This window comes from Desmodus rotundus, chromosome 1 (assembly GCF_022682495.2).
Source record: "Desmodus rotundus isolate HL8 chromosome 1, HLdesRot8A.1, whole genome shotgun sequence".
Classification (NCBI taxonomy): Eukaryota; Metazoa; Chordata; class Mammalia; order Chiroptera; family Phyllostomidae; genus Desmodus; species Desmodus rotundus.
Window position 1 is genome coordinate 65,264,667 of NC_071387.1, and position 17,166 is coordinate 65,281,832.

The window sequence follows — 17,166 nt, forward strand, 5'->3', positions numbered from 1 at the left end:
ATTGTTACAGTTGTCCCATTTTCTCCTCTTTATTCCCCTCTGCCCTGCATACCCCCTCCCACCCACATTCACCCCCTCCCCTTAGTTTGTGTCCATGGGTTGTGCATATAACTTCTTTGGCTTCTACATTTCCTATACTATTCTTACTCTCCCCCTGTCTATTTTCTACCTACCATTTATGCTGCTTATTCCCTGTACTTTCCCCCTTTTTCTACCCCTCCCCCCGCTGATAACCCTCCATGTGATCTCCATTGCTGTGATTCTGTCCCTGTTCTAATTGTTTGCTTAGGGTTTTTTTTCTTTTTTTTAGGTTCAGTTGTTGATAGTTGTGAGTTTGTTGTCATTGTACTGTTCATAGTTTTGATCTTCTTTTTCTTAGACCAGTCCCTTTAACATTTCATATAATGAGGGCTTGGTGATGATGAACTTCTTTAACTTGACCTTCTCCAGGAAGCACTTTATCTGCTCTCCCATTCTAAATGATAGCTTTGCCGGATAGAGTAATCTTGGTTGTAGGTTCTTATCTTTCATGACTTGGAATACTTCTTTCTAGCCCCTTCTTGACTACAAGGTTTCTTTTGAGAAATCAACTGATAGTCTTCTGGGAACTCCTTTGTAGTTAACTGTCTCCTTTTCTCTTGCTGCTTTTAAGATTCTCTCTTTATCTTTCCTCTTGGGTAATGCAATTATGATGTGCCGTGATGTGTGCTTCCTTGGATCCAACTTTTCTGGGACTCTCTGAGTTTCCTGGACTTCCTGGAAGTCTATTTCCTTTGCCAGATTAGGGAAGTTCTCCTTCATTCTGTTTTCAAATAAGTTTTCCATTTCTTGCTCTTCCTCTTCTCCTTCTGACACTCCTGTGATTCAGATGTTGGAATGTATAAAGTTTGTCCCAGAGGTTCCTAAGCCTCTCTTCATTTTTTTGAATTGTGTTTCTTCATTCTGTTCTGGTTGAATGTTTATTTCTTCCTTCTGGTCCCAATCATTGATTTGAGTCCCAGTTTCCTTCCCTTCACTGTTGGTTCCCTGTATGTTTTTCTCTGTTTCACTTTGCATAGCCTTCACTTCTTCCTCTATTTTACAACCATACTCAACCATTTCTGTGAGCATCCTGGTTACCAGTGTTTTGAATTCTGATTCTGATAGGTTGGCTATTTCTTCATTGCTTAGTTCTTTTGCTGGAGATTTGATCTGTTCTTTCATTTTGGCCATGTTTTTTTGTCTCGGTGCACCTGTTACATAATAAGGGGCAGAGCCTTGATATTTGCCAGGGTGGGGCAGCTGTGTTGTGGTGCCGTATGTGGGGGAGGGATCCAAGAGGGAACAATGTCACCTGCTTTGCTCTCTCACCAGTTTTCAGTCATTCCCCCCACTACCCATAAGCAAATTGGGCCCTTCTGGTGCTAATTCCCAGGTGGGTGGGCTTTTGTACATTTTAGGACCCTGTGGATCTCTCTAACAAACTCTCCTATGAGGCTGGGAGTTTCTCCTGCCTCCTCAACCCCCACAGATTTTTTCAGTCAGAGGTTTTAAGGTTTTATTTCCTTGTGCTGGAACCCTGGGTTGCACAGTCTGTCTCGCTCCCCAGTTTTTCCTCACAGTTCATCTGCACGCAAATGTGGTACTGCCCACTTCACCAGCTACCACCTTGCCCCAAGTCCTCTCCACCAGGCTGCCTGTCTCCGCCCCTCCTACCAGTCTGGATGAATGTTTCTTCTTTAACTCCTTGGTTGTCAGACTTCCATACAGTTTGATTTTCTATCAGTTCTGGTTGTTTTTTTACCTTAAATTTGTTGTTGTCCTTCTTTTGGTTGTGTGAGGAGGCACAGTGTGTCCACCTACACCTCCATCTTGGCCAAAAGTCCTAACTTGAAACCTGTATAATTTTGTTAACCAGTGTCACCCCAAGAAATTCAATAAAAAAGAATTAATTAATTAATTAATTAATAATAAATACAAATGAAGGCTGTTCACCATTGCCTTAAATGGTTTGAAAGGTATAAGCTTAAAATACCTAACCAGACTAAGTTGATAACTTTTCTAACTTGGTTATTCAGTAGCTCCGTGACCTTAAGCCATTCACAACTGCAAATAAAGGGCACTTTTTCTCCAGTGGGGTCCAAACAACCGGTGGTCCTGACAGAGGCCTCTCTTGGTCCCAGGATGTCCCCTCTATGTTTATCTCATTCCCATTGGACATGGTAGAGGGGCATTCTTTGAAAGATTGTTCTCAACCCTGGTTTCAGAATTCCCTGGGAGAGTTCTTTTTTTTTTTTAATTAAAAAAAAAATGATGTATGTAACCATCTCCCAGAGTTTCTGATTTAAAGATTAAATTTCTGATTAAATGTAAGAACTCAGTACTTTATGGAAAAAAAAAAAGCTCAGGTGATTTAAAAATGTATCCAAGGTTGGGACCATTGAGTAAGGGGCGACAGCTGGGCCACAGCAGCCTTCTGACTGTACTCAGGGACATTGTGTCAGCATCCTAACCTCAGCTGGAGTCACAACCAGTTGCAGTCACCACTCAGTTGCAGTTCTGAGTATAATGCGTCAGCATTCACCATTGCCTCATAAGTTAGGAATATATCCCCCAACTAATCTGTTTATCTAAGTCATCCCTATTCTAAGAGGCCATTGCTGCAGCAGGCACAGCACTTAGTCACTTGGGCTTTCTACCTTCAAGGGAGGTGGGCAAATCTGGTCTATAAACAAAAAAGTCATGTGTCCAACTAAAAATTGAAGGCCTCTTTGCTATTGTAACGGAGGGGGCAAATACTTGTAATAACAGCTAACACTCTGTGCTGCTGCAGGCCTCTCTCCCTCCTCGTGTAAGTGGATTATAACTATAAAGTTACAAGTAGACAGTGTGTTTGGGATCCTGCTGAAAACCACTAAAATATGGCTATTTTTCTTGTATCCCAAATTTCAATGGCTCTTGCTCCCACTGCCCTAAGAAATCACAAATTCTGCAAGAAAAGTGTTCCAGAGGAGTTCTTCAGTAAACCAGGCTCATATTTAACGCCCCTCCAACATGGTAGAGTTGGGCATTTACACTTAGAGAGAGCTGCCTTCTCTGCAGGTTAACTCCTCCAGACTTACACTGATGGCACGGGCTCTCTCTTGTTCATTCAGGAAGCAACACAGATTATTTTCACTGGATCATAAATATGTTTAGCACTCTATTATACTAACCTTTTAAACCAGTTGTCTTGGGTGCCTGCAAATCATCATTTAGAAGCAACTTTCTAAGATTTAAGTGCTCTTGAAATCCTGGACACTCCAGTTAAATACTTGAGATTAAGAGTGGGGGGTATAGTAGGTCTTGCTACAAAATTTATTTCAAGGAGAAAAAGCAAAATCCTTTGGGCTGGTTCCTGGTTTTTCTTCTTTTTCTGGGTTTTGTTTTGTTTTGTTTTTCCTTTTTTCACTCTTTGCTCAGTGAAGGCAAAGGTAAAAATTGGCACTTAAACATACCACTTGCTTGCATTGGGTTGACTTTCCTTCCTTCCCCAGTGTTCCAGGACCTGCGGAGGGGGTATTCAGAAGCGTGAGGTTCTTTGCAAGCAGCGCATGGCTGATGGCAGCTTCCTGGAGCTTCCTGAGACCTTCTGTTCAGCCCCAAAACTGGCCTCCCAGCAAGCCTGCAAGAAAGATGACTGTCCCAGTGAGTGGTTTCTCTCTGAATGGACAGAGGTATGTATGGTCCTCAGAAGGAGTTAATAAAAGAGGCATAAATAAAGAAGAAAAGAAGGTACCCTAAATGGTACCCTAAAAGGCAAGAACAAAATGAAATAATCCTCCTAACATTATGGAGCAGTATTTTTGTAACCATTTATACCATACCATGTGACTAACTTTTAACTAGGTTGCAGGGACACAAGTTAAGCAGCCAGCCCTTATACAGCAATCTGAAGCATGTGATTGTAAACAGGTTCCTGGTGGAACAAAACCAGGCCTTGCTCATGCTGTTTGGGCCCAGGATTCTTCTCGGAACACAGGGTTCTTCTCCCTCTATCTCCACATGTGCCTTCCTGACCTCCCAGAACCTCTTGTTCCCAGATGTTTCTACTCTCTACTCAGTAAGGGCCAAGCCTCTCAAGTTCTTCTCTTCCAACTTACTGGACAATAAGGAACATGACTTATGAGGAAAAGAAAGCCAAGGAAATCTTGCCTCTTTACTGTCAGTTTTCTGGCTCCAAAACTTCAACAACTTCCCAGGAAAAGAGCTTGACTTCCTCTCTTGTCTTGCATTTAGGGAGATGATTACATCAGCATTCATGATTGCCTCATAATTAGGGATGTATCCCCCAACTAATTTATTTGTCTCAATCATTCCTATTCTAACACCAGCATCAGTTCATTCATTTACATCAAGCTTCAATTGATTAATTTTCAGTCCCCACACTTTTTTGAATTGCCTACACAGGCCTACATGTCTTCCATAGAAAAGCCTTCCCACCACCCCCAATTATTGCCTCACAAGCCAATTTAGCCAAGAACAAAATCACTAGGCTTGAAGTGATGTGTCAAAACCAGATTCAAGGCCCTCCCTAGCATATGGCAGCGTTCAAACTGGCTTTGCTGATTCCATTGCCTTCTTTATTTGATATACAGCTCACAGAATGGACTGCTGCTGTTTGAAATGCATCACGGGACACTCGCTTCCACAGAGGGGGAAGCTGCCTCTGAATATTAAGATGCCAGCTCTATTAACATAGGTTCTTAGAATTCTTGTGCCATATTTAGAAGAGTTCCATCAGATGGGCCTGCTAAGGGCATTGCAATTGAGAGTTAACTTACATTGTCATTGGTTTTATTTATTTTTTATTTTTTATTATTTAATTGTTGTTCAAGTACAGTTGTCTCCATTTCTCCCCCAACCCAGCCATCTCCACTCCCCACCCTTGATCCTTTCCTCTTTAGTTTTAGCCATGTGTCCTTTGTACATGTTCCTGAAAACCCTTCCCCCTCCCCTCCCATTATCCCCCCCCCACTCCCCTCTGGTTACTGTCAGTTTGTTCTTTATTTCAATGTCTCTGGCTCTATTTTGCTTGCTTGTTTGTTTTGTTGATTAGGTTCCACTTATAGGTGAGATCATATGGTAGGTTTTATACTTTAGAGGTAAAATTGCCTTCTAGTGGTATCTCACCCCAAATGTCTCAGAACAGTAAATGTCATGTTTCAGAAACAGGATAAAAGAAAAAAGTGTGCAGAATGAGCGTGTGTGTGTGTGTGTGTGTGCACAAGCACATGGCAGTGACAGTTTTTCCGTGGAATGTTGATTCGGGGTATGGCATTATATATGAAAAAGTCATAACAAATATAGCAGTGCCGGATGCAGCCCTCACGTATTTGCCAAGTGGCTCTAGATGAAGACCCCCTCCCCGGGCGCATTGCAAAAGGCATTGCTTTCCCACGTCCACCAGCGATAGTCTGGTGGATAGTCCCATGAGTGGGATGCTGCCTGTGTGATTATAGTTGTTCTCCCCTGTTACTGGACTTTGTCATCTCTGAGCATATGGGACACAAGTGAGAAAAAGTTATTTTCAGCCTGCAGATTTGAAGGATGGATGCTTATGGTTAGGCACTCAGGAAAGGAGACTGCTGAACTGAGGTCCCATGGGACCCATTAAGTAAAGCAGACCCTTAGTACAGTGCCACGTCTGGTGAAGAGTTGAGACTGACAGGCAAACTCGGGTTCTAATGCTGACTCTGCTTCTCTGCTTACTGGTTGTACTATTTTGCATTCCCACCAGCAATGTATGAAGTCTCTAATATAACCTCTCAATCATTCCTATTCCTGTTGGCCTAGCTACTTGACCTTTTTGAGATAATAATGTCTACCTTGATGGTTATCAGGAGGCTTAAATTAAATGATGCATATAAAGTGCTTTGTGCCTAGTAAAAGTTAACCATAATTATTGTTATGATTCTCTTCCATCCCTGCTCCTTGTGAGGAAGAGGCAATAAAAGGAAGACTTACCTTAACTGGCTAGAAGCAGGGTCATGGTGGAGACCGCCCCAGTCTTTGCCAGTCTTCCTAAGAGAAGGAAGTTACATTTCGGAAACTAGGAATAGTTAGTCCTTACCCAAGGAATGTTATTATGTTCTGAGTTGTCTGGGTTGATGAGTGGAAATTCCAAACATTGGGGAGGAGCTAAGAATGACAGGAAGTAGTATCACCAATTCAGTGGGATGAAACTCACACTGGTGCTGTACAAGAGTGCTCCTGCAGAGGTTCAGAGGCTCCAGTTGGCCCTGTCATCCCTACAGCCCTTCTCTGCCCTTCTCTGGCCCTGTGGCTGAGATAAGAGGTGCATTCCACACCCCCCACAAGACCCCTTGGAGAATGGAAGACCTGGATGATCTACGAGCGTTTTTATCCTCCACTATCTGGCTCAGTCTCACGGTTCCTGCACAGAATCCCTCAGAGACAGAGTTAAGCCAAAGGTTTAGACACTTCAAATTAAATTACTGTCGGATTCTATTCTGAGAATAAGACCCTCAAAAGACCTTACTCTTTTTTTAATTTAAAATAAACCTTTCCATCTCCTGAAAGAGTTGGCTAGTAAATATTTTAAGTCATATATTTAGGGAAGTTCCCCCCCCAAAAAAAATAAAAGAAATTAAATCCTAGTAGTAAATTTTGAAGCTAGAAGGAACTTAGAGGATCCTATAGCCTAGCTGTTCTTTTAAAAGTTAAAGTCACAGAACTTTGTTTTAGGTTGACATGTTACTATGAAGCCAAAATCCTAAAGCATATCAAATCCGAGCTGTTTTGGTTGAAGTGTGGGTAGGGAGGTCCCAGTTTTCCAATGGTTGAGTCTCCAGCTCACCTGAGAAGACCCTGAATCACTTCCTCAACATAGTTATGGAACATGGTTTGAAAATCCCTGCTCTCTGTTTCCCTATTTTAGAAATGTAGAAGTTAAGCCCAGAGAAAGATCTAGACTTGAACAAAATTATAAGTCAGTCTCCTGAAATGTTTCCTACTTAGCAGCACTAACATGACCATGCTTTCGAGAAGCCCAGCTCTTTACCTCCCTCCCGCCTGCCCCCTGGATTTGTGCCGTCATCTACAATAAAATCGGGGCCAGTGGATCTGGAGTCTGTGATCATTAGGGAACAACACCAATGGGTTTGACTCGCATCCCTGTTTTTTGCATTTTAAATGTCCTTCAGGGTAGTGTGTATCATAGAACTTTGCATGGAATAATTTGTTTCAACAGGCTAGCATATAATACTTCAAAAGGTAATATTTTGGGGGTTTTACTGTCATTTTTCAAGTTAACGTGGCACACTGCCATGACCCCAGTTCAGGCCTTTATCATCTCAAGCCTGGACTACTGTGGCAGCCTCCTTAACTGATAGCCCTACCTGCCATCCATCTCCTACTCCCATCCCTCCCAGACACTGTTGCCAGATTAACCTTCTCAAAACACCTCTTTCATCATTTCACTCCTTCCTGCAATGGTTCCTCATTGCTTTATGGACCAATTCCAAACCTCCTGTCTGAAAATTAAAAATCTCCAATGTCTGCCCCAAACTACCTCTTGAACTCCTGACACTCTCGATGTGATCCTTCTGCTCAAAGAGGTTTAGCTCTGCCCCCAAACCTGCCTTGGGCTTCTGCACTGAACTGTTCTGTCTTTGTTCTGGATGTTTCCCTGACTCACATGCTTATTCCTGGTTCTCTACACCCATCCAGAACCCACCCATCTTTAAGACCTGGGCAGGAAATCCCTAGTGTACCAGAAACATTCAACAGTTGTTAGTATTAATTTTATAATACTTCATTTGCCTTTTGGTTTTGTATGTTTACTGAAATTTTTATTACTATTTAACTCTTTAAACAGCTTCACTGAGGTGTAATTTGAATACTATAAAATTTAATTTAGTATAATGTTTCCAAGGTTTATTCACGTTGTAGCACATAGAACTAGATTCCTTTTTATAATAGAATGATATTCCATTGTATAGATATACCACATTTTGTTTATCCACTTACCATTTAATGGACATTTATTTCCCCTTTTTGCCTGTTATGAATATGCTGCTCTGAATAATCACATACAAGTCTTTGTGTGGATCTATGTTCTCATTTCTCTTGTGTAGCTACCTAGGAGTGAAATTGCTGGGTCTCATGGTAAATTTATATTTAACCTTTTAAGAAATATTCAACTGTTTTTCAAGTGGGCTGTACTGTTTATGTTTCTACCAGCAATATACGAAGGCTCTAATTTTTCCTACATCCTCATCAATACTTATTATTGTCTGTCTTTTTTATTATGGCCATCCTCATGAATATGAAGTAGTATCTCATAGTTTTGATTTCCATTTCCCTAATATACTCTTTCATTTAAATAATGCACTTGGAATTTTTCCCTTCATTTGATGACAGCTCCTTAACATAAGGAACTACCTTGCACATCTTTTTTCTGTAGTATCTAGCACCCACCATAGACGAAATAGATATGTGACAATTACCTGATGCTTGCCACTAAAATATTTTATTTGTGAAGAAGAGAAAAAATTAGCATTGTCATTTCTGTACGTGACATTTAAAACATTTTATCTCATTTAATTCCCAACCTTACAAAGTAAGAACACGAAGTGAAAATAGCCTCAGAGAATTTAAGTAACTTGCCAAGTAGTGAAATACTGAACTAGATGTGAACACAGGACTCCCTAACTCTGTACTCTAGAGCCGAGGCCATATAAGTAAAACCAGTAAAATATCTACAGGAAACCTTAGAGTAGAATGTGGCCACGTTATAGACATGTCTTTCCACATCGTCAAGTAATGAATATTTCTCTAAGTGGCTATTTCTTTTTCATACAACTTTTCTCATATTTTGGTGAGTATGAGAACTCATACAAAAGCCCATTAGCCTATAGTGTGCTGCACTTACATGCACTTGGCCTTTCTTTCCCCATCAGTGCTCGACGACCTGCGGCGAGGGCACCCAGACTCGAAGTGCCGTTTGCAGGAAGGTGCTGAAAACTGGGGTCTCAGCTATTGTCAATTCCTCCCTGTGCCCGCCCCTGCCCTTCTCTTCATCAATTAGGCCATGTATGCTGGCAACCTGTGCAAGTGAGTACCCCAGAGCTTTTGAGATGGAGAGATGAAGCCCCATGGAAGCAGGCGTAGCTGCACAGAAACCTTCCCTAAACCCAGGCCAGTGGAAGATTGTTGGGACTTGGAGGGCAGCAGGCTAGTGAGCTCAGCTGGACATGGAAAAGGAATCTTAATTACATGTGACCCAGTGAAATTCTCTTCTCTCCTGCAGAAATAGTTTGCGAGAGGGAGAGCAAAGTTCACTAGCTGGCACATGGAGATCTGGAAGCTGGAGGCAGCATATTGCTAATGAAGTCTAACGTTATCCACTCTGGGGCTTTAAACTACTCTGAACAGATTCGTTCTCTCTAATTTTAATCCCTAGAATTGTAACACTTCTGGGTTCTCCTCCCCAGCGTAACCAGGGCCCTGGTGCTCTGCAGATGCAAATGACAAACATTGAAAGGGGGACATTCTCCTTCCCTTTGTCCGCTGCTTCTTTTTTGTGATGCTGATTTTTTTAAGTCCTCTTAATGAGAGGAACTGCCTTACCCCAGGGACCACCCTCCATTTACAACCCTGCATCTCACCTTCTTAGGGGCGGAAAGAGCCAGCAGGGTGAAAGCAGGTTGTCCTCTCGTTTGGGATTCTGGCAGCAGCTTGACGGTCCATAGCTGCTAGCCAGCTCCTCCAGGAAAACACAGGAGGTCAATGAAGGCCCAGCCAAAATCAACTCTGAAGCACTTTCTTCCCCTCTTCTGCCCCTTCATCTTTCTGTTCTCTTCCCCCTCTTTTTCCCTCTTTCTTGTCGCTGCATCTCACTCTCATTTTTCTCTTCTCTCCATTTGTCCGTCTGTCTTCCCTTTCATTCCAGGGTCCGGGCGGCCATCCACAAAGCACAGCCCACACATTGAGGCTGCAAGGAAGATATACATCCAGACCCGCAGGCAGAGGAAGCTGCACTTCGTCGTGGGTGGGTTCGCATACCTGCTCCCCAAAACCGCGGTGGTGCTCCGGTGCCCAACACGGCGCTTCCGCAAGCCCCTCATCACCTGGGAGAAAGACGGCCAGCACCTCATCAGCTCTGCCCACGTCACCGTGGCCCCTTTTGGCTACTTAAAGATCCACCGCCTCAAGCCCTCTGATGCGGGTATCTACACCTGCTCTGCGGGACCAGCCCGGGAGCAGTTTGTGATTAAGCTCATTGGAGGCAACCAGAAGCTTGTAGCCCGGCCTACGAGCCTGAGGAACGAGGAAGAGGCCCTCCGGGTGAGGAAGGCCAACCCCAAGGAGGCCCTGCAGACCCACAAACACCAGAACGGAATCTTCTCTAATGGCAGCAAGGCTGAGAAGCGGGGCCTCGCTGCTGACCCAGGGAGCCACTATGACGACCTTGTCTCCCGGCTGCTGGAGCAGGGGGGCTGGCCTGGGGAGCTCCTGGCCTCCTGGGAGGTCCAGGACTCTACGGAAAGGAACACGTCCTCGGAGGAGGATCCGAATGCTGAGCAGGCCCTCCTGCACCTGCCCTTCACCATCGTGACCGAGCAGCAGCGCCTGGATGACATCCTCCGGAACCTCTCCCAGCAGCCGGATGAGCTTCGCGATGTCTACAGCAAGCACCTGGTGGCCCAGCTGGCCCAGGAGATCTTCCGCAGCCATGTTGAGCACCGGGACGCGCTCCTCAAGACGTCTGAGCAGAGGATTCTCCCCGTGGCCATCCCACCTCGAAAACCTGTGTCCAGCTTCACCAGCATGCTCCGGTCCTCCTCCTCTGGAGAGGCAGGGGGTGGCTCCCGCCGGCCACACCGCAAGCCCACCATCTTGCGGAAGATCTCAGCTGCCCAGCAGCTCTCTGCCTCCGAAGTGGTCACCCATCTTGGGCAGACTGTGGCCCTGGCCAGTGGGACACTGAGTGTGCTTCTGCACTGTGAAGCCATAGGCAATCCCCGACCTACTATCAGCTGGGCCAGGAACGGAGAAGAGGTTCAATTCAGTGACAGGTGAGTCTTGAAGTTACCTGGCCTAGGAAGGGAAGGGAGCAAAGGGCCATATCTTTCCAATGCACCTTATTCACTCTTCTTTCGAGGTGTTTCTGAGGGTAGGACTTAGAGCCCTGGGCTCAGGGATCGCATCCTGGGTTTCAAGCCCTCTGTCTGCAATGATAGACGGTTGGAGCAAAGATGGGTATTTAATTTCTCTAAACTGTACAGTCTCATCTTTATAAGGTAATAGCAACAATGTCTACCCACCCTGATCCCCGTAGGATCCCAAAGATTAATGAAATACTCATTGGATAGCTTTGAACTTTTGGGAGAAAGCGAGTTTCAGGACAAGGCATTATTACATTGCTACCGTGTGAGATGAACTGTTGGGTTGGCCAAAAGGTCTGTTACGTTTTTTCTCTTAGGTAAAAGACACTTTCATTTTCACCAATAACTTTATTGATTTGGAGAGTTTGAGTATGTTGACTATCTCCCACTATTGGCTTCTCGTGGGTAGAGTCCAGGGCTGCTGCCAAACATCTTCCAATGCATAAGACAGCCCCACACCAAAGAATTATTTGGCCAAACTGCCAATAGTACCAAGAAACTTCACAAACCACTTTTCCCACGTTCAAACAGTCACAGCACCATCTCCATACACTGCACAAATCTTTTTCTGCATTTCAGTTGCATTTTTACCTTTCTTGAAATAATAAAGCATAATACACCAGAAATGTTGTGTGTTTTCTTCCATCTTCAATATTAAAATGGCTGCACAAAAATTCACCAATTTTGATTTTTTTAAAAAATGCATGCTGATATGACAACTGTCACAATACAATCTAACAAAATTGTTTCAAATGTAGTTAAAGTCAATTTAGCACTACTGGAGCCATCATGTGGAAAAAAACATAACGAACTTTTTGGCCAATCCAAGATTGTCCATCCAGACCTTGTCTGCATGTTTGTGTAGTCCCCAGGGCTGGGGCAAGTGCAGCCAGCACTTGCTGCTCGTGGTGAGTGAGCCTGTGCTCTGTCTGGGTCAGACAAGGCTGTTTGTTCCAGAAAGCTTTTATTTCTGTCGGACCTATAATTAATTATCTTGGTATCTCTTGGTGTCTCTGTTTTGATGGGATGACAGTATGTATTACTTATTGGTTTCCTTGAGCCATAGCCACTGGTGATGGAAGATCAGGAGCAGTGTTAAAAGTAATGATAATAATAATAATAAAATTAATGATAATAGTATTTTTGAATACCATGTGGCAAGCACTCTGCCATGCTTTCTACACACATTGTCTCTTTTAATCCTTACAGTGGCCCTGATGACAATTATTATAGCTAGCATTAATTAAGTAGTGACTATCTGCCACACAAGTGTTGACTCTATGTGCTCCATCTCACTGGATTTTAACAGTAGCCCTAAGGAGTGGATACAGTTTTTACCTACACTTCACAGAAGAGGACACAAAGTCAAGCAACTGCCAAAGATCATATTTATTAGGTAGCAGAGCAAGATATATGACAAAGGTAAAATAAATAATTACTTGGAGAACCACAGACTATGGATGGGAGAGGAACCTTTAAGGTCCTCCAGATCAGAGTCCTCATTTTAACTTTTTATTATCTCTGAATCCATATAGAATGCTCCTTTCATTAAGTAGACTTCTAAACACTATTGTTTGTCTACCCTCTTCTCTGGTTTCCTAGCTTTAGGTAAAGAAGGAAAGAAGCCAGGATTTATGGTGCCAGGCAATGTGCCATGTTTATTTCTATGTAACTGCATTTGTTATTTCAACAATCCGCAAGATTGACATACATTATCCTCTGGTTTTGCATAGAAAATCAAAATACAGTGCCTCACCCAAGATCACGTTAGTAAGAGCCTGACTGTGGATTTGATATCAAGTTTATATGATTCCAAAGAGTAGTGATTTGGTGAACAAAAGTGACGTCCATCCTGACTGTATCTTTTGTGCCTTTAATTTGTCAGTATTGCCTGTCAGCCATAGTACATAGTACTTACAATAGCTTTAATAACAATGCTAAGTGTTTTCTACCTGCTCTTACTATATATATATATATATATATATATATATATATATATATATACACACACACACACACACACCAGACCACTGTGCTCCATGTTTCAAAGACATTCTCATTTAATATTTTTTAAAAGAGGCTATGGAGCAAGTACTACTATTGTTAACCACATGTTGATAAGAAAGCTGAGGTGCAGATGGTTGACCCACACAGAAGCACAGGAGACAAGGCAGGAATGCAGGCAGCACGTTAGAGAGCGTGTGCCCCTAACACCACCATTGCTTGCATCTGGGTCCTCCCCGGCTCGGACGTTCCGTGATCAGCTTGACTGCTATGATCCCTGCAGTTCTTTCCAGACATCTTTATAACAAATTTGTGGGTCAAGCTAAAGTTGCAGTAAATTCCCTTGAGGCCACTAGGACACTGAGAGGCAGCTCCAGTGTCAGGCCCCCAGGATGATGGGGGCTGGCTGAGAGTGGCACCCTGGTGCTCAGGTGGGGGTGCACTGGAACTCACGTCTATCAGTGCACCCGTCATGCCCAAATCATGTCATGTCCTCCACCAGCAAGCCAGTTTCTCAAGTGTAGGTACCCTCTTATTCATATCCCCTGGGCTTATTGCCTAGGTTTGTTACTATTAGGATTGAAGGGAGTAGTGACTGGCTATGCGAGGGAAAAGGTGAGAATTAACATTTCTTGACTAAATATTGATACTTACGCTGTGCCTCATAGGTTAGCAACTTTCATAGCCATCATCTTAGTTAATGTCTGCGTGAGATATAAGCCATTATCCCTACTTCAGAGATGGGGAAACCGAGGCCCCTGGAGTTAAGAAACTTGACAATGTTAGATAAACTAGTGAAAGGCAGAATCAAGAGGTCACATTCAAAGCCAGTTCTGCCCAACCCATGCCCATGCTGTTTGAGCAAATGAGTACATTTATACTTTTATGTATCTGTACTTCGCCAGAGATCCCAAGTTTCCTCAAGACCCTTGCTGATTTCTGTCCACTATTTCCAGGGTCCTTTCTCCTTTGAATGGTACCTACCTCCTGTTAGAAAGCTGTAGAACAAGACAGGCCATTAGGAAGAAGGAGTGGGTCCTTCGGACTCCCCTGTCCTGTGCCTAGAACTGCAAGGAGCATGTTGAGGCCGGGGCTGACTCAGATGTCCTGACAATTCCCTTGAGTGCTGCAGAATTTTTAACGATTTTTTAAATTTAATGTGTTTTTAATGAAATCCAAAGGTCACGGCCCATCTAAGTCATCTGGGGACCAGAGAGAAGATGCTGAAGGAGCTAGATGAGGACTGAGCGCTTCAGCCTGATCTTGCCAAGGCCCTTCTCTTTCCATGACCTTAGTCCCTGTGTTTCAGAAGTGAGAGGGGTTGTCCCAGATCACCTCTGAAGTCCTTTCCACCACCTCCTTCACTCACTTGCAGAAGGTCAGAGAAGGTGAAAACCCGTACGCCGACAGGGAGCAGGGAGAGCCTGGAGTGCAGTAATTTCAAAATTTGTTGCACAAGTTGTTTCCGAGTGCTGCACAAAATGGGCTCATTGATCACGTGAGTTTGGGACGTGCTCACTTAAAGCTGAACAGATGTATTTCCTGCTGGGTTTTACTTCTATTTTTAATATAGTGCTTGTCTTTTACTATAAAAGTAATAAAGGGGCTATAAAACAATACAAATAGTACCTAAATCTATAAAGTAAAAATGCAAGTCTCCCTCAACCCCCAATCCTACTCCCCAGAGGCTGTCACTCTTAATAATTTGGTATACATCCTTTTGGAATTTTTATATGTTTCATTATATTATTTATTATAAAACATACACATATAAAATTGGGGGGTTTTAATGGGCTATTATTCATGCTTAGAAATTTGATCTAATTGTATGTACCAACATGTCAGAAGAAACATTTCAGACAAGTATGTAGAATTTATATCATCTTTTTTAAACAGGTGATTATTGGTCTTAAATGCATTTAACTATCCCCCAATTGAAAACTATTTTGGCTTTTCCCTTTTTTAATCCTTCAAGCATTCCAGCATGATGTGACTTTCCAGGTAGACAATATAGTATGAGTGTTTTCCAAGTAATTCTTTGATCAATGAACAATTTTTTGGCCTAGTAACCTCAGGAATACCTATAATTCTTGAAATAGGACTTAGAAACACTACTTTGTCTTTTGATTTTCACTTTAGCAGGCATTGAGAGTCTAACTGTAAAGACTTTCAGATAAAAAAGCTTCAGCAGTGTCTTGCTGGAGAAAGACACAGGGCAGCCAGGTTGTAAAGGTTCTGAAGGTATTAGGCCTAGGACAGCAGAGGGCAAATTCTGCATCTTCAGTCACTGGGACACTGGTGGGAGTGGGAGTGAGGAGTAGCATGAGGAGGAAAAGCACATGAGGGGCATGGCCAAATATAGTTTTACAGTATTTTCCATTGTCTAGATTTTTTCTAGATCTGGCCTTGACAGAGCTTTTTAATGCAGGTTAATGGCACGAGGTAGAGGAAATAACAGATTTTCGTTTCTGATCTTTGACATCATAATTTTTCCATTTTACTTAAATGACAAGTAAGAAATATGGCTGGAGTTTAGTTTCTATACAGGTTCCCAAGTACTTTTTGAGAAAAGAAAGGGAACGAATCTGCACAGAGCAGCACGAGGCCGGAGCTGCCACTGGGACAGCTTTGCCCTGGGCTGTGTGTGACCTCTCGGGTCGGGTTTCACTGCTTGTCATCATTACTGTGCTCAGCCTCAGTTCAGAAATGTTCATTTGTTTTCAACCAGAGAAGTGCTGAAATGCCCAGTTTGTAGTTCAGTTAACCTGTTTTTGCTTAGTACCCAAATGTATCTTTCTGAAAGAGTCTGCAAGACCCAGCTGGCTGTTGGTTAGAAGGACTTTGCAGTGTATTCACGGATACCGTAAACAGCCTAAACCAGCAAGATAGGTAGAGGTAGGATTTCGGATTTACTCCGAGTACCACAAGGACATTTTGGAGGCCGTGAGACAAGAAATTAAACAATCTAATTGCCATTTTTATAGACTCACACTGGCTACTTTGTAGCGAGTGTAGAGGAGCATGTGTGGAAGTGGGTTAGGGGCGGCTCTTTGCAATCCGTCCTTCAACTCCACAAATACCTGCTGAGTGTTAGATAGAGTGAGAGGCACCACACAGTGAGATGATAAGTAAGGCAAGATCACTGCTGTCAGAAACTAAGAAACACACAAGTGCTGGTATAGGATAAAAGCACTTTAACCCCAAGTTTGATTAAACTCCAATGGGCAGATTACTTCTCTTTAAACTTTTAAAAGTAGATAGGGGAGGGGTTCTCAAATTCAGCATTACCAGGAAATGTTAGAAATGCTGACTCCTCCATCCTACCCTACCCCAGAAATTCCTTCTATAGCAGAGCCCCACAATTTGCACTTTAACAAGCATGCCAGGTGATTCCGAGATCTGAGGTTCAAGGACCACCTTTAGGAAGTGCTGAGAAAGAAAAAGGGAGGAAGGTGAACCTCAGAGTAGAATTATACACTTGTTATTAGTTATTTTAAAAGAGTTGGTAGATGCCCATTGAAGAGAAGTATTCTAGCCTCACTTCATGAGTGAGCCTGGTGCATTAACAGTGCCTGAGTGGTTTAAAATATTATTCTTATAGCCCTAAAGCAGCCAATTTATACACTAGAAATATTTCACATGTAGAAGGCCATCTTAGGTACCCTCTGCCAAGGTAGTTAATTATGAATTTTTTAAAGTCCTACTTAACATTTCCACTCAATTTATAATAAAATTGGCTTCTGTTTGCCCACCTTGTAGTCCAAGGCTGCACGCAACATACACTTCTCTTGGGAAAAGGCTCCTCGCCTCCTCCCCCCGCAAAATGTTATTTCTTGTTTGTTAAGAAGGAGCAAGTTGTCTCTCAAAATATTCCTTATCTAATCTGGTCTGTCAGCTGCATCCTATAGAGGCTAAGCACTTCTTCCTAAAAACAAGTTTTTGCCACTTTAGAAAGTATGCACACTTGGTTTGCTTCCTACTTCTCTGGATATTTTTCTTGGTCACCTTTGTG

At 43.0% G+C, this 17,166-nt stretch overlaps 1 protein-coding gene across 3 annotated transcripts in view; it reads left to right on the forward strand.

The window, feature by feature from the left end:
• The window catches only part of ADAMTSL1 (ADAMTS like 1), an 892,695-nt gene that overhangs the window by 756,200 nt on the left and 119,329 nt on the right, over nt 1-17,166 (forward strand). For all 3 annotated transcript variants that reach the window (XM_053924703.1, XM_053924704.1, XM_045193737.2), the window contains 3 exons: nt 3,516-3,695; nt 8,943-9,096; nt 9,935-11,060. In XM_053924703.1, coding sequence (XP_053780678.1) covers nt 3,516-3,695; nt 8,943-9,096; nt 9,935-11,060 — 1,460 coding nt within the window. The remainder of the gene's footprint in view (nt 1-3,515; nt 3,696-8,942; nt 9,097-9,934; nt 11,061-17,166) is intronic.